The 26609-nt window shown below is 47.2% G+C and overlaps 1 protein-coding gene across 3 annotated transcripts; it reads left to right on the top strand.

Annotated features, from left to right (window-relative positions):
- Positions 1 to 26569, top strand: NCAPD2 (non-SMC condensin I complex subunit D2; the record flags this gene model as incomplete). 3 transcript variants are annotated; one of them, XM_079715225.1, is made up of 31 exons in its annotated part: positions 1 to 127; positions 8437 to 8512; positions 8799 to 8857; positions 9325 to 9506; positions 9813 to 9955; positions 12256 to 12383; positions 12456 to 12579; positions 12761 to 12908; positions 14139 to 14336; positions 14687 to 14821; positions 14921 to 15008; positions 15105 to 15285; positions 16627 to 16751; positions 17276 to 17506; positions 17806 to 17980; positions 18495 to 18579; positions 20223 to 20356; positions 20700 to 20832; positions 20926 to 21010; positions 21086 to 21253; positions 21548 to 21717; positions 22425 to 22536; positions 22611 to 22734; positions 22817 to 22972; positions 23315 to 23492; positions 23580 to 23674; positions 24145 to 24225; positions 24375 to 24558; positions 25616 to 25736; positions 25851 to 26006; positions 26226 to 26569. In XM_079715225.1, 31 exons carry the CDS (start codon positions 1 to 3, stop codon positions 26309 to 26311), a joined length of 4188 nt encoding a protein of 1395 aa, XP_079571351.1. In that variant the 3' UTR covers positions 26312 to 26569. The 3 variants fall into 3 exon arrangements, with proteins under 3 accessions (XP_079571351.1, XP_079571350.1, XP_079571349.1); XM_079715224.1 differs by having other exon boundaries at positions 25616 to 25742; XM_079715223.1 differs by having other exon boundaries at positions 17267 to 17506; positions 25616 to 25742.
- Between the last annotated feature and the right edge of the window lie 40 nt (positions 26570 to 26609).

Here is a 26609-nt window from a genome sequence, read left to right as displayed (position 1 = left end):
ATGTCTCCCCAGCTGTATGAATTCCATCTGCCCTTATCCCAAGAGGAGTTGTTGAAAAGTGGAGGGGTGAATCAGTATGTCGTGCAAGAGGTACTGTCCATCAGACATCTTCCATCGCACCTTAAAGGTAAGACTCCATAGCTGCCACTGTGCCTAGCACTTCAAAACAACCACCCACGTGTGATTATATTGTCTGTCTGTTCCACTACACCACTAAGCTCCATGGGGGCACGGAACATGTCTTTCCTATTCCTTACTGTTTTCTCCCTAGCATTGCATTACACGAAGAGTATATTCATTGACCACCTTCCCTAGGTTATTCAATAAACCGTCTTGGTGTGTATGGTTAGTCTTTGGGGAGAACTTTATTTTAGATCTTGACTTCTTACCATATGCCAAAATAAAGTACTGGTGGTTTTAAGAGTTGTAGGAGAAGGTAGCTCCTAGAATGTCTGGGACTTGACCTGTTTCAGGTAATACTTTTTTAGAGTCTAGATCACATTTCCAGGAGTGTGCAATAATGGAAAAAAGCATATGTGCACAGTTGCAACACTGTACAATATATGTACAGTGCAGTTGCCCATTGAAACCTAGAGATGACCAAGAACAATCCATGCATTATCAACAAGACCCCATCCATAATGTCACTGTACTTCTTGGAAGTGTCTTGTGTCAGTTAGATTGCTTTGGAGAGTTATAGAGAGTAGAGATTAAGGCTGTGGAGCCAGGCTGCCCGGATTTGAATCCTGGCTCCACTACTCTGACCTTGGACAGTTACTGATTCTCTCTGTGCCTTGGTTTCCTCATCTGAATAATAACCTACTTTTGAACCTCCTACAACAAGTAGGGTTCATTAATTATCAAGCACTTTGATAATACAATTCCAGCTTGTTTCTTCTTGGCCTTCCCATCATTGTTGCCAGGTGACAGCTCCTTGCTCTGATGTGCAGAAGGAGAAGAAGGGATTTTTCTATCTTGTGCTTTTTCTTCTTTCTTGTTTTAAAACTACCAGAAGTCTCATAACAGACTTAGCCAGAATTGGATCAGGTGCCTATTTCCCTAACTACTGGCAAGGGAAATGGAATTATCCAGATTGGCTAAATTGATCAAGATCATTACCTAGGCTTCCCTAAACCCGAACATATCACCATTTGGTAAGCAAGGAAGAGGGCAGAGTGTGGAGTTGACTGATGGGTGTCCACAGAGAGACCATTCTCTCCATATTGCATGGATCTGTGCATCCCCAGTGGCACAAGCTGCACACTCTAGCAAACTGTTCTTCAGTTGTTATTATGCATCACTTTGTTACATGAATGCTCGTTCCTTTTAAGAGTCCTTTTTATAACAATTGCATTGCTTTTGGTATTTAGAACCCTAAATACAAGTTCTACGATCAGTACACAAGATCAGGTCATTTAATTTGTTCAAGTATTTACTGGTGTTATACTATGTGCCAGGCAGTTTTCTAGGCGCTGGGGATACAACAGTAAATAAAGCAGCCAAAGTGACAGAGTTGTTTCTCTCAAGGCTTTCAACAAGTAATAAATAAATATGGAGTATGTCCGATGGTTGTAAATGCCAAGGAGAAAAATAAAGCAAGATAAAAAAGAGTACGGTGAGCCAGGTTATGGACTAGCATTTTATGCTGGATGATCAGAGAAGGCTTGCTGTTAGGTGACATATGAGCAGAGACCATACAAGTGAGGAAGGTGAACTATGCAGATTCTCAAGGAAGGGCATTCTAAGCAGACAGGAAAGCCAGTGCTGAGGCCCTGAGGTAGGGAAATGTCAGTGTGGTTGGAGGGGAGTACTCTAGGAAAAGAGAGGTCAGGTGGGAAGTGGTACAGATTATTCTAGAGTCTTGCTCTTCAGAGTGGTCTTCAGACCAGGAGCGTTAGTATCATGATTTAGGAGCTTATTAGAAATGCAGGAGGAAGACCCATCCTCAAACTACTGAATCAAATCCATTTCTTAAGAAGATCCCCAGGTAATTCGAATGTACATTTCAGTTGGAGAAGCACTGATCTCGGGTGTTGTGGGTCATGGTAAAGACTTTAGCTTCAGAGAGAGTGAGCTTGAAAGCCATTGTGTTTTGGGCACAGGAGTGACATGGTCTGACATTTTACAAGTATATCTGCTGTGTTGAGCAGGGACTGTAAGGGGGAAGGGAAGAAGCAGGGGACTAATTAAGAGGCTAATAAAATAATACCAGGCAGCTTATCTGGGGTGATAGCAGTGGAGGTGTTCATAAAAGGTTAGATCCTGAGTGAATTTTGAAAGTAGAGCCAACAGGATTGTTGATGGACTGGATTGGATTTACAGGGTTCGAGAAAGAAGGGTTGAGGATGATTATAAATAAGGCTTTTTGGCTTGAGCAGCTAGAAGAATGGAGTTGTCATTTACTGAGATGGGTAGAGTGTGAGAGGAGCACATTGAGACGGTTGGTTATATGACTGTGGAGTTCAGGGGAGAGGTTCCAGCTAACGGTACACATTTGGGATTTAATATTCAGCATGTAGAGGGTGTGTAAAGCTGTGAGATTGGAGTAAGTATTGATGGAGAAGAAAAGCAGTTTCAAGACATATGACGTAAGACAGTCCAACATTTAGAGGCCGGGAAAATGAGAGAGAACCAGTAGAAGAAACTAAGGACTAGTTGTTGAGGCAGAAAGTGAACAAAGACGCTAAATTAAGAGAAATTTCAAAAGGGAAAGGAGAGATCAGCTGCACATTTAATTGCTGGACTTAGCAATGTGGCAATGGCTGGTAACCTTGAACACTATTTCAGAGCCGTGGGAATCAAGCCTGATTGGAATACGTTTATGAGAAAATGGGAGGAGAGAGGTTAGAGATGATGAGTTTAGATAACTCTTTCTGGTTGTTTTGCTTTAAGGAGTAGCAGAGAAATAGGGCGTAGCTGGAGGGGAAGGCAGAGTCAAGGGAGGACTTTTTTTTTTTTTTTTTTTTTTTTTTTTTTTGCGGTACGCGGGCTTCTCACTGTTGTGGCCTCTCCCGTTGTGGAGCACAGGCTCCGGACGCGCAGGCTCAGCAGCCATGGCTCACGGGCCCAGCCGCTCCGCGGCATGTGGGATCTTCCCGGATCAGGGCACGAACCCCCGTCCCCTGCATCAGCAGGCGGACTCTCAACCACTGCGCCACCAGGGAGGCCCTTTTTTTTTTAAAGATGGGCAACATTACATGTGTATGTGCTGAATGGGAATAATCAGAGAGGGGGGAAAGCTGACGCTACAGAGGGAGAGTGGATGAGTGTCGGGAGCAGTATCCTTTAAGGAGTCAGAGTAAGCGATCTGGTGCTCGGGGAAGGAGGTGGGTTATTAGAGCATGGACACTTTATCCACAGCAGCAAAAAAAAGGCAGAGCTTAGGGCACAGGTGCAGGTCGTGCCGATAAACACAGACCTTGACGCAGTTGGAGTTTCTCTTCTGTCCGATTCTGTTTTCTCGGTGAGATAGGAAGTGAAGCCTTTAACTGAAGGTGAGTTGGGGGAAAATGATCTTGATGTTCTGAACAGAGGAAAGGTGTGAAATAATTGCCTAGAAGAAAGCAAATAGGCCTGGGAACTTGTTATAGGCTTACTAAGAAATACTAAGGGCCTCCTTGAGGTCATAGAGTGAGGATAGTTGGCATGGTTTTATGTTTTTTTCGAGCCTCTTTTATTTGTGTAGTTACATGAATGGGGTAATCAGTGGGATATAATCCAGGTTTACAAGGGGAATAAATGTGTTAATAATTAGCGGAAAAAATTGGAAGTATCATAATGTCTAACGATAGAGGAAAAGGAAGTTAATTGAGGTACATTCAGTGGAATGTTATGCAGTCATTTAAAACGATTACAAAGATTTTTTTTAATATCCTTATGGTAATATTATGTTTTAAAAAACAGAGGAGAGTTGAATATGTGATATGACCTCAACAATAGAAATAGTATGCATAGAAAATAAACTGAAAAAAATTAGCCAGGTGTTAAGAGTGTTTATTTCTTTCTCATTTTCATTTTACCGTATTTTCCAGATTACAGAAGGAGGTTTGTAAGAGTGGGAAATAACTTTCAAGTACTGAGTTACATTATGTGCTAAGTATTGTCCTGACTGTTTCACGTGGATTATCTCACTTAATCTTTACCAAAAAATTCTGAAAAGCCCTATGAGGCATGATCTGTTATTATTCCCAATTTACAAAAGAGGAAACTGAGACTTGGTAAGCTAAGTAGCTTAGCCTAGTAAATGTTCAAGCCACATGTAAACCTAAACAGGGTGACTAGACTAGATCAGTGGGTGATGCTTCGGAGAAGTAAAGAGGGATGTGAATGGAGAGAATCATTGGATGTAATAAAAAATAGGCAATGGGTAATCTTTGAGAGAATAGCTGTTAGATTGGTAAATCTCAGAAACTAGGTTTCAGGGAATTGAGAAAGATTACACAAAATTTTAAAGGGATATGAGAGCAAAGTCAAATGAAAGGCACTGATCATTTTTGGTTTGTTTGTTTTAAAGAAGTAGGGACCTGAGCACGTTGTCAGGAAAAGAGCATTCCCTAGAGAGGACGAAGCCAGAGGTGAAAGAAAGGAGACAAGTCTTTGGGGCAGTGAGACAGCTTAGCTTTAGAACAGAAAATCTTTTCACTTGAGACTGAAGCAAAGAATGGGAAGGTGTTGGCAGAATGACTTGTTGACAGAGAGGCAGGATTACATGAAGGAGCCCATGCTTTGGGTCTCATTCTTTTTGGTAAAGTAGAAAGCAGTCATCTGCTAAAAGAAGAGAGGCAAAGCATAAGAAGAGGTATAAAGAAAGGGGGGAACATGCTATGGGTATAGTGCTAGGGAGTCAGTAGGAATTGGAGAAATAAAATAGTTTGTTAAACATCGCAGAGGACCAGGTTGTAGTTGGACAGCATAACACTGCAATATGATGAATCAGGTCAGTGAGCCAGCAGTGATAATGTAGTACAAGGTTCAAGCTTTGCTTTCTAGGCAAACCCACTTCTTAGTGCAGAAAAGAAGAATTTGGTGGCATTCTTTCCCTCCCCATCCACAGAAAGAGCTAGATAAACAACTTGGTTCAAAAGTTAACTCCGGGACTTCCCTGGTGGCGCAGTGGTTAAGAATCCGCCTGCCAGTGCAGGGGACACGCTTCGATCCCTGGTCCGGGAAGATCCGTGGAGCAACTAAGCCCGTGCGTCACAACTACTGAGCCTGCGCTCTAGAGGCCGCACATCACAACTACTGAAGCCCCCCTGCCCTAAAGCCCGTACACTGCAACTACTGAGCCCACGCACCACAGCTACTGAAGCCCACGCACTCTAGGGCCCATGTGCCACAACTACTGAGCCTGCATGCTGCAGTTACTGAGCCCACGTGCTGCAGCTACTGAGCCCATGCACCACAACTACTGAAGCCCATGCACCTAGAGCCTGTGCTCCACAACAAGAGAAGCCACCGCAATGAGAAGCCTGCACACCGCAATGAAGAGTGGCCCCCACTCACTGCAGTTGAGAAAGCCCACATGCAGCAACAAAGACCCAACGCAGCCAAAAAAAAAAAAATTAACTCCCATACTGCCTTGCTACTCTTGCATGTTGTAAGTCATAATTAGCTGCTACTCCCTTTTATACTGAAGTTTTTATATAGAAGCAGTACAGTGAAGATGAAAAGAGCCCTGAGTTTGAGAATCAAAAGGTGCTGGGTTTTCAGGGAGTTCCCTGGTGGCCTAGTGGTTAGAATTTCAGGCTTTCACTGCTGTGGCCCAGGTTCAATCCCTGGTCGGGGAACTGCAGCCCCCCCCCCAAAAAAAACAAATGCTGAATTTTCAAAATGTAATACAAGTACAGATATCCCCCAGCTTACGATGGTTCAGCTTATGATTTTTCAGCTTTATGATGGTGCAAAAGCAATATGTATTCAGTAGAAACTGTATTTCGAATGTTGAATTTTTATCTCTTCCTGGGTTAGCAGTATGTAGTAGGATACTCTTCTCATGATGCTGGGCAGCAAGCACAGCTCCCAGGCAGCCACATAATCACAGGGTAAACGACCCATACACTTAGAGCCATCCTGTACCCAGACAGCCATTCTGCTTTTCACTTTCAGTACAGTGTTCAATAAATTATGAGAAATATTCAATACTTTATTATAAAATAGGCTTTGTGTTAGATGATTTTGCCCAACTGTAGGCTAATGTAAGTGTTCTGAGCATGTTTAAGGTAGGCTAGGCTAAGCTATGATATTCAGTGGGTTAGGTGTATTAAATTTGTGACTTACAATGTTTTCAACTTACAGGGGGTTTTTCAAGATGTAACCCCATCATAAATCAAGGAAAAGCTGTGGTAACAAATGAACCTAAGTGTATTACAGATGTTTGACATAATCACACTAAAGGACTGCAGAAGAAAATAACTAACCTAAGTAACTAGGAAACCCAGTATTTCGGGTTTTTTGTTTTGCTTTGTTTGGCTGCGCTGTGTGGCATGCAGGATCTTGCCTGACCAGGGATCGAACCCGCGCCCCCTGCGGTGGAAGTGCGGAGTCTTAACCACTGGACCACCAGGGAAGTCCAGTATTTTGACTGTAAACTGTGTAAAAGAACTTTACACGATTAGCATAAGGTAGTTAGTAAATCTATTTTTTAAAGGAGTGTGGGTTAGCAATTCTGAAACTGTTTTATGTGTATACTAGGATTAAGCAAAGATATAAATGTTTACCTTATGTTTTTAATATATACACAGAGAGATAAAAATATAGGGGTGTGTGCATTTATACCTACATATATGTATATCCTGCTTTTCTCTACTGACAGGGCCTAAAAGCTCCAACAGCAGTGATCTTAACTAGGGCCTAGAACTTGGTTTCTACATACCATTCTCTCATAAAAGAAACCAGGACTCCAGTGAGAATGGTTGATTCCAGGACTGAGCCAGGGAAGGTACAAGATGAGCCTGGAACATCTTGTGGTACAGGAAAGTAAGAGAACAGGAGTGAAGGAAGCATGTCAGACACAGGCCAAGTTGAAGGAGCTCCCGGTGGTCAAGTATGGGACAGTCTGAGCAACAAAATTAATAAGAAGCAGAATGGATTAAAACACAGAATAGGGGCTTCCCTGGTGGCGCAGTGGTTGAGAGTCCGCCTGCCAATGCAGGGGACACAGGTTCGTGCCCCGGTCCGGGAGGATCCTGCATGCCGCGGAGCGGCTGAGCCCGTGGGCCATGGCCCCTGGGCCTGCGTGTCCGGAGCCTGTGCTCCGCAATGGGAAAGGCCGAAGCAGTGAGAGGCCCGCGTACCGCAAAAAAAAAAAAAAAAACACAGAACAAAAGAAACGTTCATGAGCCCATTCTGTTATAAACAAATAATTGGATACATAAATGAAGGGAAAGTAACAGCTCATACTTAGCCTGGCATTCCCATTAAGTAAGCATAAAAGGAATGATGGAAACAGACGAATCACCATTTAGTAAAAGTAATAATTGTGGCAGGCAGGAATCATCCATAGATGCTTAAATAAGTGGGCAGAATGTGGTAAGAAACAGGATTTTCGAAGTATCTCCCCACAAGATACTTATTAGTTGCAAAGGGGAAAATAGTAACTTTGCAGCGGAGACACCCAGGCAAACACTACCAACTGATCAAAGTTAATATCGCTACTAATAAGACATGACATCACCTACTTCTGGGTATGATGCGTCGGAAGGACCCATCCTCCCTTTCCCAGTGATCTAGCCAAAAGTGCATGACCTCAATCTAATCATGAGAAAATAGCAGACAAACCCAAAGTGAGGAACATTCTACAGAATAACTGGCAAATACACTTCAAGTGTCAAGATCATGAAAGACAAAAATTGGAGGAGACTAAGAAGGTATGACAAATCAATGCATTGTGGTGTCCTAGGTTGGCTCCTGGTCTGGGAAAAGGACAAAAATAGAACAGCTGGCAAAATTCAAGTAAGATCTGTAGATTAGTTAATAACATTGAATTAATGTTCATTTCTTGGTTTAGAATAGATCCTTGTACTATGGTTATATAAGATGTTACCATTATCTGGGTGAAAAATACAGGAACTCTGTACTGTTTTTGCTACTTTTGTAATTTCAAAATTAAAAAAAAAAAGAAGATCCTGAGTTTGTGTTCATTACTCAGTTGGACAAGTCACATAACTACTCAGACATTTAATTTATTTTCCCATAAAATAGGTACAGTACTGTTTGCTTCATCTAGTTCAGAGATGTGGTAATAAAACTCAAGTAAGGCTTTAATTGTAAAACAGGACAAAGTGTCAGATATTATTATAATAGTAGTTTACATTGAAATGAAGTGTCTACTTTTGTGATTCTACCAAGAAAAGCAATTAACTCCATTTTCTGCCATGAATAGAACTTACCAAAAAGGCCTGTCCCCTCTGTATTGATCAGTTTCTTTCATCTTTATAGCATTTCAGGCTGCCTTTCGAGCTCAGGGGCCCCTGGCTATGCTGGAGCATTTTGATGCCATCTACAGCATTCTGCAGTAAGTAAAGTACCCCTCTGATACTTTAAAAAGAACTGGTGGCTATTTGCCCTAACTTTGCATGTTAGTCCTGAAATTCCAAATTATAGTTCACTGATAAATGGTTCTGGGTGCTGATATTTCTACTCATGAGCATTTACCCCAGCTTGCCACCATATTTATTCAGTCGAGTAATTTCACGTGTTTTTTTTTTTTTAAGTATTAGATTCCTCAGGTTCGATCTGATCTATTAGAATGGGCTCTGCAGGTTCCTGTCTCACCCCCCCGCACTTTCTTTCCCTCATAGTCACTTTCGAAGTATAGACCCTGGCCTCAAGGAAGATACTCTGGAATTCCTGATAAAAGGTGTTTATGGGTCGGGGGTAGGGGATGGAAGGTGTGTGTTGCTGTTTGTTTGTTTACTGTTTCCTGCCACATGATGATATCAAGGCTGTGGTGATTCAGTTGGTTTGGCTAAGCCCGGGGACCTCCGACCTATAGGTCTGTAATCTTGGTGGGCAATACAGAGTGAATGTGTGTTCACTGTAAGGGCAGACCAACAATAAATTCTTCCCACTCTTGAACTGCCTCTTCAATAGATGCAGTTCTTCCTGTTACCAGAGAGAAATTGGGATAACTGGAGTGCGAGAGTAGGGATAGGGCATGTTCAGGATATCAGGGTCAGGGGTCCCAGAGGACTTAGCTTGTGTTGTAGCCACTGAGAGATGAAACACAGATCTTTGGTAATCTGATGGCTGCAAGTGCTGGGGGTTTTGAAGTTGGGTTGTATGAGGAAAGTGAATGAAACTGACTCCAGATCCTGCCCCTCACAGTGGTATCCCGCCACACCCAGGAACTTCCCGCCATCTTGGATGATGCAACTTTGAGGGGGTCAGATAGAAGCGCACACCTAAATGCCCTCAAGATGAACTGCTATGCTCTGATACGCCTCTTGGAATCCTTTGAGACCATGACCAGCCAGACAAGCCTCTTGGACCTGGACCTTGGTGGGAAGGTAATTTGTTATTCCTGGCTCACTTAATATGGGATCTGGGGAGATACGGGAATTGGTGGGAAAGATGGAATTCAGTGATTCTGAAAATCTTTTCCTTTCTGCCCTTGACCCATGTTTAAGGTTTATGAGGAGGTACTCAAAAGTATCAAATGTATCTTTTGCTGACAAGCAGCTCTTTTATATTTTGGAACTTGTAATACTTCCGTCTTACCTTCTACCTTGTCTCAATACTGGATAGTTTGGGCACTCAGACTAGCAGATCATGATCCTTTCGGCTTATTTTTTCTTAAGTATATCCTTTTTTAGGGTAGGAAAGCCCGGGCCAAGGCAACCCATGGCTTTGACTGGGAAGAAGAGAGGCAACCAGTTCTTCAGCTTTTAACACAGCTGCTCCAGTTGGACATCCGTCACCTGTGGAGTCACTCAGTAATTGAAGAGGAGTTTGTCAGGTGGGTAGTTGATTGCTATAGGTGATATTGGCTGTGAGGAATGAGGGCTCTGTTGCTAGATATGCTATATATATGTGTATATATATATATATATACACATATATATATGTATGAATGAATGACTGCATTGGGTCTTCGTTGCTGCACGTGGGTTTTCTTCACTTGCGGCGAGCAGGGGCTACTCTTCGTTGAAGTGCACGGGCTTCTCATTGCGGTGGCTTCTCTTGTTGCAGAGCACGGGCTCTAGGCATATGGGCTTCAGTAGTTCTGGTGTGCAGGCTCTGTAGTTGTGGTGAGTGGGCTCTAGAGTGCAGGGTTAGTAGTTGTGGTGCACGGGCTTAGTTGCTCCGCGGCATGTGGGATCTTCCCAGACCAGGGATCGAACCCATGTCCCCTTCATTGGCAGGTGGATTCTTAACCACTGCACCACCAGGGAAGCCCTAGATATACTTTTTGTTTGTTTGTTTGTTTTGTTTCAATTTTTTAACTTTTTATTTTGAAATAATTTCAGATTTACAGAAAAGTTGCAAGAACAGTACAAAGAATCCTCTATACCCTTCAGACTCCGCAATGTTAACATTTTACCACATTTGCTTTACTAGATATGCCTTTTAAATACTTCATTTCATCCCTCAGTTCTGTCTGTAATACATAGAAGTATTCCCATTACGTTGAGTTGTTCAGAAGTAGATAATGAAGACTAGAAACTGCGTTGAATTTCTCATCTTTAATGCCATTTATTCATTCATGAAACAGTATTTACTGAGAATCTCCTAGGTGCATGGCTGGTGTCATTAAAGTCACTGAAAACCAGCGTTTCTGCCCTCTTAGAGTTTATATTTTAGATCAGAAGACAATTTTTTAAATAAGTAGAAATATATAGTATGTCTTATAGTTTATTACTGTGGAGAAAGATAGTGGAGGGAGTGGGAAGTTTGATGGGAAAGTGTTGTAACCTTTATCAGCTCTTCTGGCAAGACCTCTTTGAGATGGTGACATTGGAGCAAAGCCCTCGAGAAGGTAATGAGAGCCGTGAGGATATTTGGAGGGAGAGCAAGGGCAAGGGCAGGAAACAGCAAGGACAAAGCAGGGAGTGTGTTGAGCACATATAAGTCATAGCACTGAGGCCAGAGCTGGCAGCTGAGACAGGGTGAAGGGTAGGCTGTGAGGTCGGGGCAGCAGGGAGCCAATTGCAGGTCCTCACAGGCCATCACGGTTTGGCATTTATAAGAGTGAGATGGGGCCACTCGGGTTCCGAGCAGGGCAGTGAGGTGGTCTGGCTTGTCTTCAGCAAGGTCATCCTGGCAGTTGTGTCGAAACAGACTCTGGAGGGAAAGGAGGAAAGCAGGAGACCAGTAAGGAGGCTGTGGTGGTTACTTGGGCAAGAGATGACAGTTGCTTAGGCCCAAGAGGGTGGTGGAGATGGGGAGAAGTGGATGCAGTCTGTACTTGTTCTTTAAGGAGAGCCTGCGGGATGAGCTGACAGATGTGTGTGAGGTTTGAGGGAGGGTGTGGTCAAGGGTGACTCACCCAGGGTTTTCGCCTGAGCATTTGGAAGAATGGAGCTGCCAGTAACTGAAATAACGGGGAAGGCTGTGGGGGCGTGTTTGGGGGGACAGTAGAAGTTCTGCTTTGGACATAGAAAGCTGGAGGTGCCTATTAGACATCCAAGTAATGTCAGATTTGGTTGTGGAATGTACAAAGCTGGAGGAAGACAGGAGAGCGGTCTAAGCTAGAGCACACATTTGGGAATATAATGTATTTATATAAATGGTATTTGTAGCCATGCGACTGAATGAGATCACTAAATCAGTAAGCATGGCTAGAAGAGAGCAGAAATCCACGTACTGTACCTTGGGGCACTCCAGCATCAGGAGAGTGAGATGAGGAGGAAGAACCAGCTGAAGAAACTGAGAAGGGAGTCTGGCCTCCTGGTACGAAATGAGGCATGTTTCAAGGAGAAAGAAGTGACCAGTTGTGTCAGATGCAGCTGAAAGGTCAACTAAGATGAGGACTGCGTTGGCCATTTAACAATGAGAAGTCAGTGGTGATTTTGTCCCGTCTTTTATCACATATTTCAGCTTCTGTGTAGACATTATAACTGGTTGAAGGTTGGTAATCCAGAAGGAGGAAGTATCTATCTGGGGGTCATTAAAGCAAAGCAACTTGGTGTAGAAGGCGATAGAATAAAGAAAACTAGAAGACCCTGACTGGGGCAGCAGAGATGGAATGAATGAGGCAAGACCAATGTAGTTGAGTCCAGACCGCTGATGCCACCACCTCAACTCTTCCTTTCTCAGTTTGGTTACTGGCTGCTGCTACCGCCTCCTGGAGAACCCCACCATTAGTCACCAGAAGAACCGCTCCACCCGGGAAGCCATAACACACCTGCTTGGTGTCGCCTTGACACGTTATAACCATATGCTGAGTAAGTTAGCACTCCGCTTTGCCCCACCCTTTTCATTTTGCCCATGATTTCTCATGTCTAGTACTTCCACAGGTGCCACTGTGAAGATCATCCAGATGCTGCAGCACTTTGAACACCTGGCATCTGTTCTGGTGGCAGCTGTGAGTCTGTGGGCAACTGATTATGGAATGAAGAGCATAGTAGGAGAGATTGTAAGGTGACCCTTCCTTCTCTAAGTTTCTAATTCTCATTTCCCTCAGGGAGAGTATAAAGATTGGAAATTGCTTCTCTGTGTAACATTAGATTCCTTCAGATATTAGATACCAACTTTACCTTCCCTTACTGAGACCTGAGTAATTAAGTTATGCTGCTATGGCTATGCTTATTCCCCTGTGTAGAGAGATTGGACAGAAGTGTCCCCAGGAGTTGAGTCGGGACCCTTCAGGGGCAAAGGGCTTTGCCGCCTTCCTGACAGAACTAGCGGAGCGTGTCCCGGCCATCCTGATGTCCAGCATGTGCATTCTACTAGATCATCTGGATGGAGAGGTAGGTGGTCCCCTGGGGATCTCAGGTTTTTCTAGAGGTTTTTTTTTTTTTTTTTTTTTTGTGATACGCGGGCCTCTCACTGCTGTGGCCTCTCCCGTTGCGGAGCACAGGCTCCGGACGCGCAGGCTCAGCGACCATGGCTCACGGGCCCAGCCGCTCCGCAGCATGTGGGATCCTCCCGGGGCAAGAACCCGCATCCCCTGCATCGGCAGGTGGACTCCCAACCACTGCGCCACCAGGGAAGCCCTTCTAGAGGTTTTAAGTGCATTGTTGAAAGGCTGTTTCTTAACAGGAAGAAAGCTTTCACTGAAGTCAAGTTGTCTAGGTTAATCACTGTGGCAGTTCCTTCCTATAGAGAAGCAGATGAAGTTTATTGAATTAAATAAAGAGCCACTTATTAATCCTATTTCAATATCACACTGGTGTCACCCAGGTCTGGTAGGGGAGATGACAGTTCCACAGCTTAGGTCTAGTGAGAGTGACTCAGCTGTGATTCTGGGTCCCACCCATTCCTCAGGATGAAGCCCCTTCCTGCCCACCTGGTTCTCAGATCCACCCACATCATCTGTCTTATCCCTCAGTGTTAGCCTGACTGCTTCCCAAACTGATGCTGGCACTCCTCGGTGAATGTCAGGAACAAAGACAGTCTGCCTGCTCATCTAATGTACTATAACTTTTTATGCAAGACCCCATTCTCTGGCTCTTGGCCTGGCAAAAACCCCAAACACTATTCTCCATGATTCTGTAATGGACTTGGTTGGCACTAGGGCTGGTTTCTGTTTCCCTGTCAGTAAGATGTGGGAAGGGAAGTGTGAGGGAAAGGCGGTGTTTATCAGTAAGGATGAAAGGCTTTGAGGCCTCAGATGAAAGGTAGTAATTAATGTTTTCAAACGTGTGTTGGTGGATGGACGTGATTTCACATTCAGCTGCCACCATGGTTACCTGGGTGAGCCTTGTGGGGAAAAACTGCTCTGGGCTCTTGTTTATTTTGTCCCTACATTCTCCTCTGACCAGACAAGGCCCTTCTGGGATTCAGCTTTTTCTAGTGACCTCAGGAGTCAATGAATACCTGCTGGGCAGTTGACCAGAAAAAGTCAGAGCTAAGAAAAGCAAGCTTAACCTTGCCTAAAGGCCTTACCCCTTCTTTGTGCCTGGATGAGCACAGAGTTTAGGAAAAGGACAGTCACTATGGGGGTGCAGAGGCCCATACCAGCCTCACACCCCTCTCAGAATTACATGATGCGCAACGCCGTGCTGGCGGCCATGGCGGAGATGGTGCTGCAGGTTCTGAATGGGGATCAGCTGGAGGCGGCAGCCCGAGACACCCGAGACCAGTTCTTGGACACCTTGCAGGCCCACGGCCACGACGTCAGCTCCTTTGTGCGGAGCCGTGTTTTGCAACTCTTTACCCGGATCGTCCAGCAGAAGGTGAGTGGCCTTTGACATGATAAAGATACACGTACCCCTCTATGTACAGGCCAAAGAAAAGAGGAATCCAGGGTCAAAAGAAAAGTAGCTATGTCAAAGAAGAGTCTAGAATTCAGGATTCTACTACCAGTAATAAAGGTCTTCCTCTATCAAGGACAAGGATTTTGGGCTCCATTTAAGGACTACAGTATGTCTTAACCACTACAGACAGTCCTCTTGAGCTATTCACATCCCGTAGAAAAGTTTCCTTAGAATGAGTGGCTAGCTCATGTAGAGTGTACTGCACGATCATCTGGAGCAGAATGGAAGGTGTGGGGCGGGATCTGATCCTGTCTTCCTGTTCCACATAGGCTCTGCCCCTGACACGATTCCAGGCAGTGGTGGCCTTAGCAGTGGGCCGTCTGGCAGACAAGTCGGTGCTCGTTTGTAAAAATGCCATCCAGCTCCTGGCCAGTTTTCTTGCCAATAATCCCTTTTCCTGCAAGGTAAGTAGTCTGGGCCCACCCAAAAGAGAAGGAATTAAACGGAAATAGCAGTAAAATTCCATGACTCAGTGACCCTGATGTTCATTTTTACCTTGGTAGCTTAGTGATACTGACCTTGCTGGACCGCTGCAGAAGGAAACCCAGAAATTACAAGAGATGAGGGCCCAGAGGCGAGCTGCAGCTGCTTGTGAGTAGTTGCTGCGGGGGCGTTCTCACCCCAGACATCCTTCCCCTTGCAGCCGGAAACTCAGTGCAAGAGTCTAAGTGAGACTTTCTCATTCAGCCGCAGTGCTGGACCCAGGGGAGGAGTGGGAAGCCATGCTGCCAGAGTTGAAGGCTACCCTGCAGCAGCTGCTGAAGCTTCCCCAGGAAGGAGAGGGGATGCCTGAGGAGGTTGCCGAAACAGAGACGGCGGGAGAGGTGGCAGGACGCGTCCGTCGGTTGCTAGCCAAAGCTGGCTACAGGTACGTGAGAGAATGGGGTATTCCCTCGTGACCTGTGAGGTTCAGAGGTAGCCTTTGAGAAACAGTATTTTTTTTTAATTGAAGTATAGTTGATTTACGGTGTCGTGCTAATTTCTGCTTTACAGCAAAGTGATTGTTAATACACATGTGTACATTCTTTAACTGTTTTTTCTTAAATGAACTGCACTTAGGGTATGCTGCCGTCAGATGGTGGTAGGTGTTTTCATTGCAGTAATAGTCTGAACACCAGATTTATGCCAAAGGCAAAGTCTACAATTAAGCATGCTTTTCTACTTTTACAAATGTTTAAAGAAACTACTAAAACAACTAAACGTAAATCGTGTTATAATTAAATATGACCAAAGTCCCGCTTCATTTGAAGAAGGCGACCTGTAAATATAATCCTAGTTCTATAAAGTAAGTTACTTAAACTTTCTGGGCCTCAGTTTCATTATGTATTTAAAAATAGTTGATTAGGTCATAAGATCTCTAGTGGCTTTCTAATTCCAAAATGGGTGAGCTGATAAATAAGAACAAACGTGCTCAATCGTGCCTTAATTTTTAAATCAACCTGGTATGAATCCTGATCTTAGAGAAGAGGTTTTTGTGACTAGAACTTGGGAGCACCTTGGCAACAGAAGCGTTATAGCTGTCCAGGTATTCTTAAACCTCAGCCACAAGTCATTAGTTTACTTCTTACCTAATTAGGCTGCTCAGAAAGGCTGAAGAGAGGGTGGCTAGTTGGCTCTCTAACTCCCTACGTCTCTCTGGTGTCCCTCTTTGCTAAAGCATAAAAGGCAGCCTGCTCTGCCTCCAAGCATGCTCGTGAGGAGGTAGGAAAAGGCTTCTCACGTTAAAGATGTCCCCTCGTCCTTCAGCAATCCTTGGCAGCCAGTGCCGGGTGAAGTTCTTAACAGCTGAGGTTCTGGCTTCCGGTTACAAATTTAAACGTGTTAGAACGTAACTTTTTAACAGTTTAATAGCAGAGGTTTTTTTGGGGGGGTTGTTTTTTTTTAAGCAGGAAGCTACTTTTTCGTAATTAGACAATATATTCACATCGTACAGTATTTAAAATTCGAACAAGGACGTGCCATGAAAAATCCCTTTCAAGCCTGCTTTCCAACCAGTTAGTTCCCTTCCCTTAGCGAGCCTCCTTCTAGAGATAATATGTAGTCACACAGTCAAACATATCTACATATTTTTCCCCCTTTTTATACAAGTGACAGAATTCTCTACCAGTAGGTCTAGGTTCTTGATGGAATCATGACACAGGCTCCCTGACACAAGGCTGCAGTGACACTCTTATGGGTGCCTGATTGGTGACAGGTGATGTTCTGTCAGGCAGGCCATCATTCTCACCAAAGAAGCCATAGGCCACTTCCAGGACTCTGAACCCTTCTCTCACATGGACCCAGAGGAGTCAGAGGAGACCGGGTTCCTGAATCTCTTAGGAGCTATCTTCAAAGGTAAATTCCTTTTCTTTCTTCAGTCAGCAAACAAGACACTTCAACTGTATTTATAGACCATTTACTTTATGTCAGACACTGGCCTGGCTGGCAACCTGGTGCTGAAAGAGGCCAGAGGGGAGTTAGTGGTGCTTCTGCTCTGGAATGGAAGCAGCCTACGGGCCTAAGATTTAGTCACAGGGTATAAAGGGTTATTTCCAAACCGTAGAGGACTTGAGGAATCTTTTTTGAGAAATCAACCAACATATTTTAGAATAAATTCTAAATTTATACTTTCCTAGTGGGAATTCCCCGGTGGTCCAGTGGTTAGGACTGTGCATTTCCATTGCAGGGGGCACAGGTTCGATCCTTGGTCAGGGAACTAAGATCCCGCAAGTAGCGCGGCACGGCAAAAAAAAAAAAAAAAAAAAAAAAAGCTTTCTTATTGTAGAAACAAATCTTCAGCGATGTTTAGAGCTGTTGGGTTTCCCTGTATACCCTTGAACGAAAACCATCCTGTAATTCTTTAACTCTAGGCCCAGCAGCTCCCACACAGGAGAAGAATCCCCAGGGGGCTGTGGGGAACTTGGGCCCAGGAGAGACTGGCTGCAAAGACAAGCCCAGTGTGTCAGAGCCTGAGAAATGCAGGGAAAACGATGAGCTGGTGAAGCAGGAGATGCTGGTGCAGTATCTGCAGGACGCCTACAGCTTCTCTCTGAAGATCACAGAGGCCGTTGGCATCATAAGCAAGATGATGTATGAACACACAACTACAGGTGCGCCGGCATCCCCTCTGCAAGGACTGGGTCTTGGAGTTGGAAGAACCAGTCTTGTCCGTATTTTATTGATGTCTGTCCGCTCCTTTGAAAGGCCCGGATTCTTACTTCAATTTGCTTTGTGTAGCCCTGCGGAGTGTGCATACAGTATTTCACGGGGCATTTAGGGGAGTTGGCATCCTCAGGGAAAAAGGAGGAAGGCCTCCGCTCGCATGTTGCTACCTTAAGAAAGGCTCCGTCTTTAAGTATTGGGGGAGTTTTGCCAAGCAGATAGGTGACATTTGTGTCTGTCCTCTCAGTGGTACAGGAGGTGATTGAATTCTTTGTGATGGTGTTCCAATTTGGGGTACCCCAGGCCCTGTTCGGGGTGCGCCGCATGCTGCCTCTCATCTGGTCAAAGGAGCCTGGTGTCCGGGAAGCTGTGCTGAACGCCTACCGCCAACTTTACCTCAACCCTAAGGGGGACTCTGCCAGGTAGATGGGCTGTGTCTCGCCTCCTGAAGGAGTGGGGGGGAGTGGGCACCCTTCTAGGGGAGTTCTAGCTCCAGAGGCACTAGGTCTGTAATGGGCTCGGGGTGGGGCTGAACTTCCAGTGAAACCCATCCTAAGCAGTTATTTGGTTTGTTTTTGTTTTTCTTTTTATTGAAGTATAGTTGATGTGTACAATATTAAATGTTATACGTGTGCAATATAGTAATTCACTATTTTTAAAGGTTATACTCCATTTATAGTTATAAAATATTCCCTATGTACAGTATATCCTTGTAGCTTACTTTATACATAACAGTCTGTACCTCTTAATCCCCTGCCCCTATATTGTCCCTCCCCCTTCCCTCTCCCCACTGTTGACCACTAGTTTGTTCTCTATATCTGTGAGTCTAAGGCAGTTATTTATTATTTGACACTGTGATGGGATTGCCTAGTAACCTGTTTGCCAGGTTCAGCTTCTTGGTCTTTTAATGACCCCTGATCTCTGCTGTTCCCACAGAGCCAAGGCCCAGACTTTGATTCACAATCTCTCTTTGCTGCTAGTGGACGCCTCAGTTGGGACTATTCAGTGTCTTGAGGAAATTGTAAGTCTCCTCACTTTGACTTACTCATTCAGCAAGTATTAGTAAGTGATTACTATGTGTTCAGCAACGTACTCAGCCCTGCAAAGAAGTATAAGATTATTTGCTTTCAAGTCTAGTTGGCAGCCCAAAACACAAAACATTTCTAGAGCAATGCTGCAGATTGCTAAGTGGCCCAGGCAATGGTTATAGTAGCGATAGTAATATAATAATAACAACACGTTATGCCAGGTACTGTATTTAGCACTTTGCTCATATTAATTTGCTAATCCTCACAACAGCCCTAGGAGGTTATACTATAATCAGCATTTTACAATGAGAAATCTGAGGCACAGAGATCTTAAAGAAGTTGGCTAATTTCAGCTACTTAGGAGCAAAGTTTGAGATTCAAACTCAGGCATAAGAGTTCCAGAAAACATACTCTTACCTGGTATGTTATACTGACGAGTAGAGTGGGAAAGAGAGCAGTGTGAGGTGGAATAGTCGAGGGAAAAGCTTCCTGAAGGTGGCAGGACTTAATTTGGGTCTTGATGAGTAGGATTTAGAGAATTAAAGAAAGGACGGAGTTAAAGAGAATTAAAGAAATGAAAACGTTTCAGACAGAAAGCCAAGAAGGAGCACTGCCTATATTGTAGAATGAAGACGACTGTGTTCTGGCTCAAAACTGTCATCTGGAAAAGATAGGAAGCTGGAAATGTGGGTTGGAACTAAACCGGGAAGATCCCGGGATGCCTTTCAAGAGTCTCGGGCCTGAACCTCGTCAGCCAGGGACTGCAGCATTTTAGTGCGGCAGAGCTGCTTTGGAGGGTTCGGATTGTGGGACAGAAGGCAGAGGTGGTGCTGACCACCAGCGTCCACTGGGAGGAGCGTCACCACTGGCCACGTTTTCTCCTCACTGCGGGGAAGAAGAGCCTGCTGGTGGCACTTGGCCCGAGACCTTGTAGAGTGGCTGCTGGCCAGGAGCCCATACAGCAGGCAAAGGAGAGCTATTTCTACGTGGTGAGCAGAGCTGTGGCGTGATGAAATAGACGTCTGGGGAGGTCACAGCATACAGGTTGGTTGGAGCAGAGGCTAGGGACAGGGACGTCCCTGGAGGCTGCTGTAGATGCGCAGTGACGGGGTCTAGACTTTGGGGCTGGGAGGAGAATCTATAGAATTGCACTTTAATGGAAGATAAATTTTAAAAGGAAGAATAGGTCGGACTAAGTGACTGATACATAAAATATTAGGTGACTGTGAAGTTTGAAGCATATGTGACTGTTGGTGTTGGTGCCGTTGGCAAAATGAAAAGGCAAGAGAGGACGATGGCGTCCATCTCAGACATGCTGAGTCAGTGGTAACAGCAAGGAAACCCACTAGGAATCTCCAGAATGTAGTCCGAACTGTAGATCCACATGAACTCAACGAGGTCAGTTTCAGTGTGTCATCTTAATGAACGTAGTTTTGAAGGCATGAGAGCAGAAAAGTAGCAGAGACGGAAGTACCTCCCCAGACCCCACTTTACATTTCGAGCCTCCTCCTTCCTCTCCCGCTCCTCAACATTGCCTTTACTTACTTAGGTTCTCGATATTCTCTTCAGAGGAGGTGGACCAAGCATCAGGGGAATTGTTATTTTTTGGCCTGAGCCCTTTTTCTTTTCTCTTCAGCTCTGTGAGTTTGTGCAGAAGGATGAATTGAAACCAGCGGTGACCCAAGTGCTGTGGGAGCGGGCAACCAAGAAGGTGCCCTGCTCTCCTCTGGAGCGCTGTTCCTCTGTCATGCTTCTTGGGATGATGGCACGGTGAGGCTCAGATCCAGACAGGCGGTAGGACGAGAGAGGAAGGGAAGGTCCCCTTAAGACTGCTTCAGTAATAGCAGTCAGGCCCAGCTGAGCTCTGCGCACGCATCAGCCACCTAAATGGAGAATAAAACAGTGACCGTACCAGTCTACCCGCAGGCAGCAGAAACAGTGGGGTCAACAGAGCAAGAGGGATGCCAGGGGGCCAGCCCTATGCCAGAGCCTCTCTGTAGCACTCCAAGGCTCTCGAAGCCCTGAGTTGGGTGCTGGTTCCTACCCCGCTTGGTGTTGTCCCCCACGCAGAGGGGTCCGTGAGTGGCTTTTAACTATGGCTTCCTTCTCCTAGAGGAAAACCAGAAATTGTGGGGAGCAACTTAGACACACTGGTGAGCATAGGGCTGGATGAGAAGCTTCCACAGGACTACAGGTTGGCCCAACAGGTGTGCCATGCCATTGCCAACATCTCTGACAGGAGGAAGGTACGTGGGGTGGGTACGTCCAAACTAAGGAGAGTGGGCGTCCTCCTGCCCACCCTCAACACACACCCACGTTGTCTTCCCTGCTTTTGACAGCCTTCTCTGGGCAAACGTCACCCTCCCTTCCGGCTGCCTCAGGAACACTGCTTGTTTGAGCGACTACAGGAGACCGTCAGGAAAGGTGAGCTATCATGAAGGGCCTCGGGCAGAATTGGGCCTTTGTCTGCAGTGGCAACTTCTCCCTTCTGCTGCGCAGGCGTTGTCTGCCCAGACCCACTCTGGATCCCATTCAAGGAGGCGGCAGTGACCCTCATTTACCAGCTGGCAGAGGGCCCCGAGGTGATCTGTGCCCGGATGCTGCAGGGCTGTGCAAAGCAGGCCCTGGAGAAGCTGGGAGAGAAAAGCACCCCCCAGGAGGCCCCGAGTAAGTAGGCAAGAGGGTCGGTGGGCCCGCGGGCAGCAGCCAGCTTCTGCTGCTGTCCCTGCCGGCCAGGAGCCACTGACGCCACCACTTCCTACAACCACTCCCGATCCCCTCAGTCCACGCTGTCTCTTTCTGTCACTCAGGCTGGGCCAGTCACTGCTACCACACCCTCCACCCCCATCTCTTGCTTCTTCACTGGGGTGTAGAGCGCGTGAGCAAGGGGGCCATCAGTATTGTGGGGGCCTGTGAGACTTTCGTCTTTTTCTCCCTGCTTTCCCGCTCCCCCTCCTGCAGAGGACACCCCCGTGCTCCCCACTTTCCTGTTGATGAACCTGCTGTCCCTGGCCGGGGACGTGGCTCTGCAGCAGCTGGTGCATCTGGAGCAGGCAGTGAGTGGAGAGCTCTGTCGGCGCCGAGTTCTTCGGGAAGAACAGGAGCATAAGACGAAAGAACCCAAGGAGAAGGTGAATGGCACGCCTGGGCATTTGGGTTCGGGTCCCAGGCGTTTCCCAGATTGGCTTCCGGCCCTCGGGTCTTTCACATTTCCTTCTGGGGATCTGCGCTTCTCTCCTGTTAAATGAGCTGATGGAGACTGTCTCCTTGCTGCTGCTACTCTGGAAACTATTAGTGAGAACAAAGATGGATCACCCAGGAAGGAAAGTTTTAGGTAAATACAGAGCATCGAGATAGGGACCTTGGCATAAGACACAGGCTGTGCCCTAGGCAGTGTTTGTTAGAACCAGCACACTCCCACGGCCTTTCCAGCAGCCTTGGTGACTGGGCCTAGCACCTGATGGGACCTTGTGTTCTCTCCACTAGAGGCAGTGACGTCTGGCAGACAAATCATTGACAGAGCCCTGCAGCAGTGAGATAAAGTCTGACCTTCTCTGTGACCTTGAACCATTGTCTGGCAGGCTCCATCTGTTTACTGTGTATAGGAAGTTATATGCTTCTGAGGAGGAATTCAGAAGAGATGTGGGATGCTTTGGCAACTTAAACACAAACGGACCTAGTTCTTTCCGGTTTAATTCACGAGTCCTTTGGATACACGTGACAAGCCTGTGAATGGTTTTGCAGAATTTGTGTTTCCCCAGATCCATTTGTGCGAAATGAAGGGTAGGCTGGAATCAAAACGGTCTGCTCACCCATGACCTGGCTGCTTTCCCATCAGAATCCAAGCTCTGAAGCCACCATGGAGGAGGAGATGGGGCTGGTTGGGGCTACGGCTGATGACACCGAGGCAGAACTCATCCGTGGCATCTGTGAGCTGGAGCTGCTAGATGGTGAGAAGAATTGCTGAGTGACCCTGTCCCTGGCGAGGCAGGCTGTCCCAAACCTAGAGTTGTTCCTCCACCAGGCAAACAGACACTGGCTGCCTTTGTTCCACTTCTGCTTAAAGTCTGCAACAACCCTGGTCTCTATAGCAACCCAGAGCTCTCTGCAGCTGCTTCACTTGCCCTGGGCAAGTTCTGCATGATCAGGTAGGCCTTGGGGTGGCCGTCGCCTTCTCCAGGAGGAAGGGGGATGGGTTGGTTTCCCTGATGATCCTCTCTTTGCCCCTAGTGCCACTTTCTGTGACTCCCAGCTTCGTCTTCTGTTCACCATGCTAGAGAAGTCGTCACTCCCCATCGTTCGATCTAACCTCATGATTGCTACTGGGGACCTGGCCATCCGCTTCCCCAACCTGTTGGACCCCTGGACACCTCATCTGTATGCTCGGTGAGGGACACCTCGCAGCACCTTCGCCGTCCCTGCCAGCCCTGGAGGCTGTGGTGGAGTCAGTGTGAGAATCCCCGAAACTGTTCCCTGGTCTTTAGCGTTCCCTTGAACATCTGTGCAGGCCCTGGCTGAGCGTGGCCGCAAAGGGATTGATGCTTCTTGTCTAAAGCCTTGGTTACAGCCTTGGCCTCTTTCCCCAAACCCAGCTTTCAACTCTAGACATCCTCTCCCTGCTTCTAGAATGGCACTAGGAAGAGGCCCTAGGGTCCTGCTGAGGGCCTCTCTGCCAGTGCCAGCTTTAGCCCGTGGCCTTGGTCCTAATGACTTGGATTTCATTCTCAGTCTCCGGGACCCCGCTCAGCAAGTGCGGAAGACAGCCGGGCTTGTGATGACCCACCTGATCCTGAAGGACATGGTGAAGGTCAAGGGGCAGGTGAGCGCCATGGCCCTGCTGCTCACCGACCCCGCCCCCCCGATCGCCGCCCTGGCCAAGAACTTCTTCAACGAGCTCTCCCACAAGGTGAGAGGTCGGGGCAGCTCAGAGTGTGCTGCCGGGGGGACACGCAGGTCACCTCGTCTCTTTGACATGACTCTCTCTCTCTTACAGGGCAATGCAATCTATAACCTCCTTCCAGATATCATCAGCCGCCTGTCAGCCCCTGATGGAGGAGTGGAGGAGGAGCCTTTCCGCACCGTCATGAAGTACAGTTCCCTGGGCCTTGGGGCACACTTTCCACTGTAGGGCAGCCTTAGGAAGCAGACAGAACTGTCTGTGGTTTCTGGCTCTGCTACTCTTTAGCCGTGTGGACTTCAGCAATAACCACCTCTGTGCCTGTTCCTCGTGTGTAAAAGGAGGCCAGGAATACTTCCCCTTTATTAGTTCTTGAAAAGATTCAATAAGGTAAAAGTCCTGACACTGGATGGCAGCTGCTTTTGTTATAAATTTGCAGTCACAGTGAAATTCCTCAGGAGGGTGGGGTGGACCCTTCCCTGAGGCTTGAGAGAGGGCAGGAGGGACAGGCCCGGGCATGGGCCGCGGCAGAGAAGAGCCTGCTACGGCGGCAGGAGGATGACGGAAGGCTGGTGCTGGGGAGGGTACGGGGCTGGTGTTGGCAGCGGGCGGGTTCGGAGCTGCCCCCAGAGACGGCACATCCGCATCTCTCCTCCTGCAGGCAGCTCCTTTCCTACATCACCAAGGACAAGCAGACCGAGAGCCTGGTGGAGAAGCTGTGTCAGCGGTTCCGCTCGGCCCAGTACGCTGCCTGCCTTGAGGGCTCTTTGTGGCGAGAGGGAAAGAGCTCCCCCCAACCAGGGGCCTCCCCAGGGCTGTGGGAGGCTGATGAGGAAGGAGGCCTTTCCCTCCTGGGTCCCACTGCTCCTCACAGAGCCGTCCCGCCCACAGGACCGAGCGCCAGTACCGGGACCTGGCCTACTGCGTGTCACAGCTGCCCCTCACAGAGCGGGGCCTCCGCAAGATGCTGGAAAACTTTGACTGCTTTGGAGATAAACTGTCAGACGAGTCCATCTTCAGCGCCTTTTTGTCCGTTGTGGGCAAGTTGCGGCGTGGAGCCAAGCCCGAGGGCAAGGTGAGCAGCGCCCGCTGCACTCCAGCCGCAGTTCATTTCACTGTTCTGAGGCTCTGGATTTGTGACTTAGCCCCAGCTGATTGCAACCAAGTATCCAGAGTGACCTGAGACCAGATCTTTCTGTCTCCAATTCCTGATTCTTTGTTTCTCTTTTTTCTTTTCTTTAGTAGACTTTATTGAGGGCAGTTTCAGGTTCAAAGCAAAATTGAGTAAACTATAGAGTTCCCCCATGTGCTCCCTGCCCCCAGGCAGGCACAGCCTCACAGCCTCCCCGGTTACCCGCATCCCCGCCAGAGGCTAAAGCGGGACATCCATGAACCTGCCTGGACACATCACCATCGCCCAGAGAGCGTGGTTTCCAGGAGGGCTCACTCAGTGACGTGCGCGCTGAGGGTTTAGTCAACTGTATCGTGGCCTGTGCCCACCACTGTGTGACATTCTGAGTAGGTTCCCTGCCCTGAGCATCCTCTGCCCCCCTGTTCACCCCACCTCCCCGCAGCCCTGGCAGCCACTGGTCTTTTTACTGTTGCCACAGCCTCGCCTTTTGCAGGGTGTCATATCGTCGCACCCACACGGTATATGCTCTTCTCAGTTGGGTTCTTTCATTTAGTGATATGCGTTTAAGGTTCCTCCATGTCTTTTCATGGACTTGTTTCTTTCTTTTTTTTAATTAATTTATTTATTTTTGGCTGCGTTGGGTCTTCGTTGCTGCGCGTGGGCTTTCTCTAGTTGCGGCGAGTGGGGGCTGCTCTTCGTTGCAGTCCGTGGGCTTCTCATTGTGGTGGCTTCTCTTGTTGTGGAGCACGGGCTCTAGGCGCGCGGGCTTCAGTAGTTGTGGCTTGCAGGCTCTAGAGCGCAGAGTCAGTAGTTGTGGCACACAGGCTTAGTTGCTCCGCGGCATGTGGGATCTTCCCGGACCAGGGCTTGAACCCGTGTCCCCTGCATTGGCAGGTGGATTCTTAACCACTGCACCACCAGGGAAGCCCCGACTTGTTTCTTTTTAATTACAGAAATAACTATATTTCCAGGCCTGCTTTTCACCTCTTTTTGCCTCCAGGCTGTAATAGATGAATTCGAGCAGAAGCTTCGGGCATGTCACACCAGAGGTTTGGATGCAATAGAGGAACTTGAGATTGGCCAAGCGGGTAGCCAGAGAGCCCCATCAGCCAGGAAACAGCGTGCTGGTACGTGAGGCAGCCCCCTCGCGGGACAGACCAGGTGGGGCCCTCCTCTCAGATAGAGGTTCCTTTTTTTTTTTCCTTTTTTGGACTCAACGCCTCTGCCTTTTCTAGTCTCTAGACACCGGCATCTGGCTTCTGCAGCATCACACAGTGACTTTGTCACACCTGAGCCCCGCCGTACTACCCGATGGCGTCCAGACACCAAGCAGCAAGTTTCAAGAAAGAAACTCAGAATCGTCTTCTCAAGTGATGAGTCCAGCGAGGAAGGTACGGTGCTTCCTTCCACACCCGGCCCAGAAGAAGCACCGCTCGGGGGGCGGTGGGGAGGCTGGCTTTGATGGGGTCCTGCTGTGTAGGCCCCCTGCCCCCAAGGCCCTCTGCCTCCCTGTGCAGTGCGGTCTGGGACTGTCCCATTTGTTCTCTGAGACCTATGTTTCACCATCTTTGTGACTCAGCTTTTTCTTATTCCCCCAATTCTTTGAATAGAACCGTTAGCAGAGATGACAGAAGATGAGACACCCAAGAAAACCACCCCCATCCGCCGAGCATCTGCTCACAGGCACAGGTCCTAGGGGCAGCCTTGCCTGTTCCCAACCCTGCTGTGCTGGTGTCTTGTGGAGTGACCTTGAATTCCATTCCCCTTGTAAAATACTTGTTTCCCTGTCTCCTTGTTTTTTTTAATGCATAAATGGTCTTTATAACAGATGGCTTTGCTCTTAAACTAGCCTAACTGAACCAAGTTGAGCTGCTATCCTTGGAATATACATTTGCCAGTTTCCTAGTTTTCCAATGAATAAATGTTTTTATATACTTTTAGAGGTTTTTCCTAATCTCATCTTTGTTTCATCTTTCTCGTTAGCCCAGAGGCAG

The sequence above is a fragment of the Hyperoodon ampullatus genome (assembly GCF_949752795.1).
Source record: "Hyperoodon ampullatus genome assembly, chromosome: 11".
Taxonomy (NCBI): Eukaryota; Metazoa; Chordata; class Mammalia; order Artiodactyla; family Ziphiidae; genus Hyperoodon; species Hyperoodon ampullatus.
This window is presented reverse-complemented; position numbering and strand designations above follow the sequence as displayed.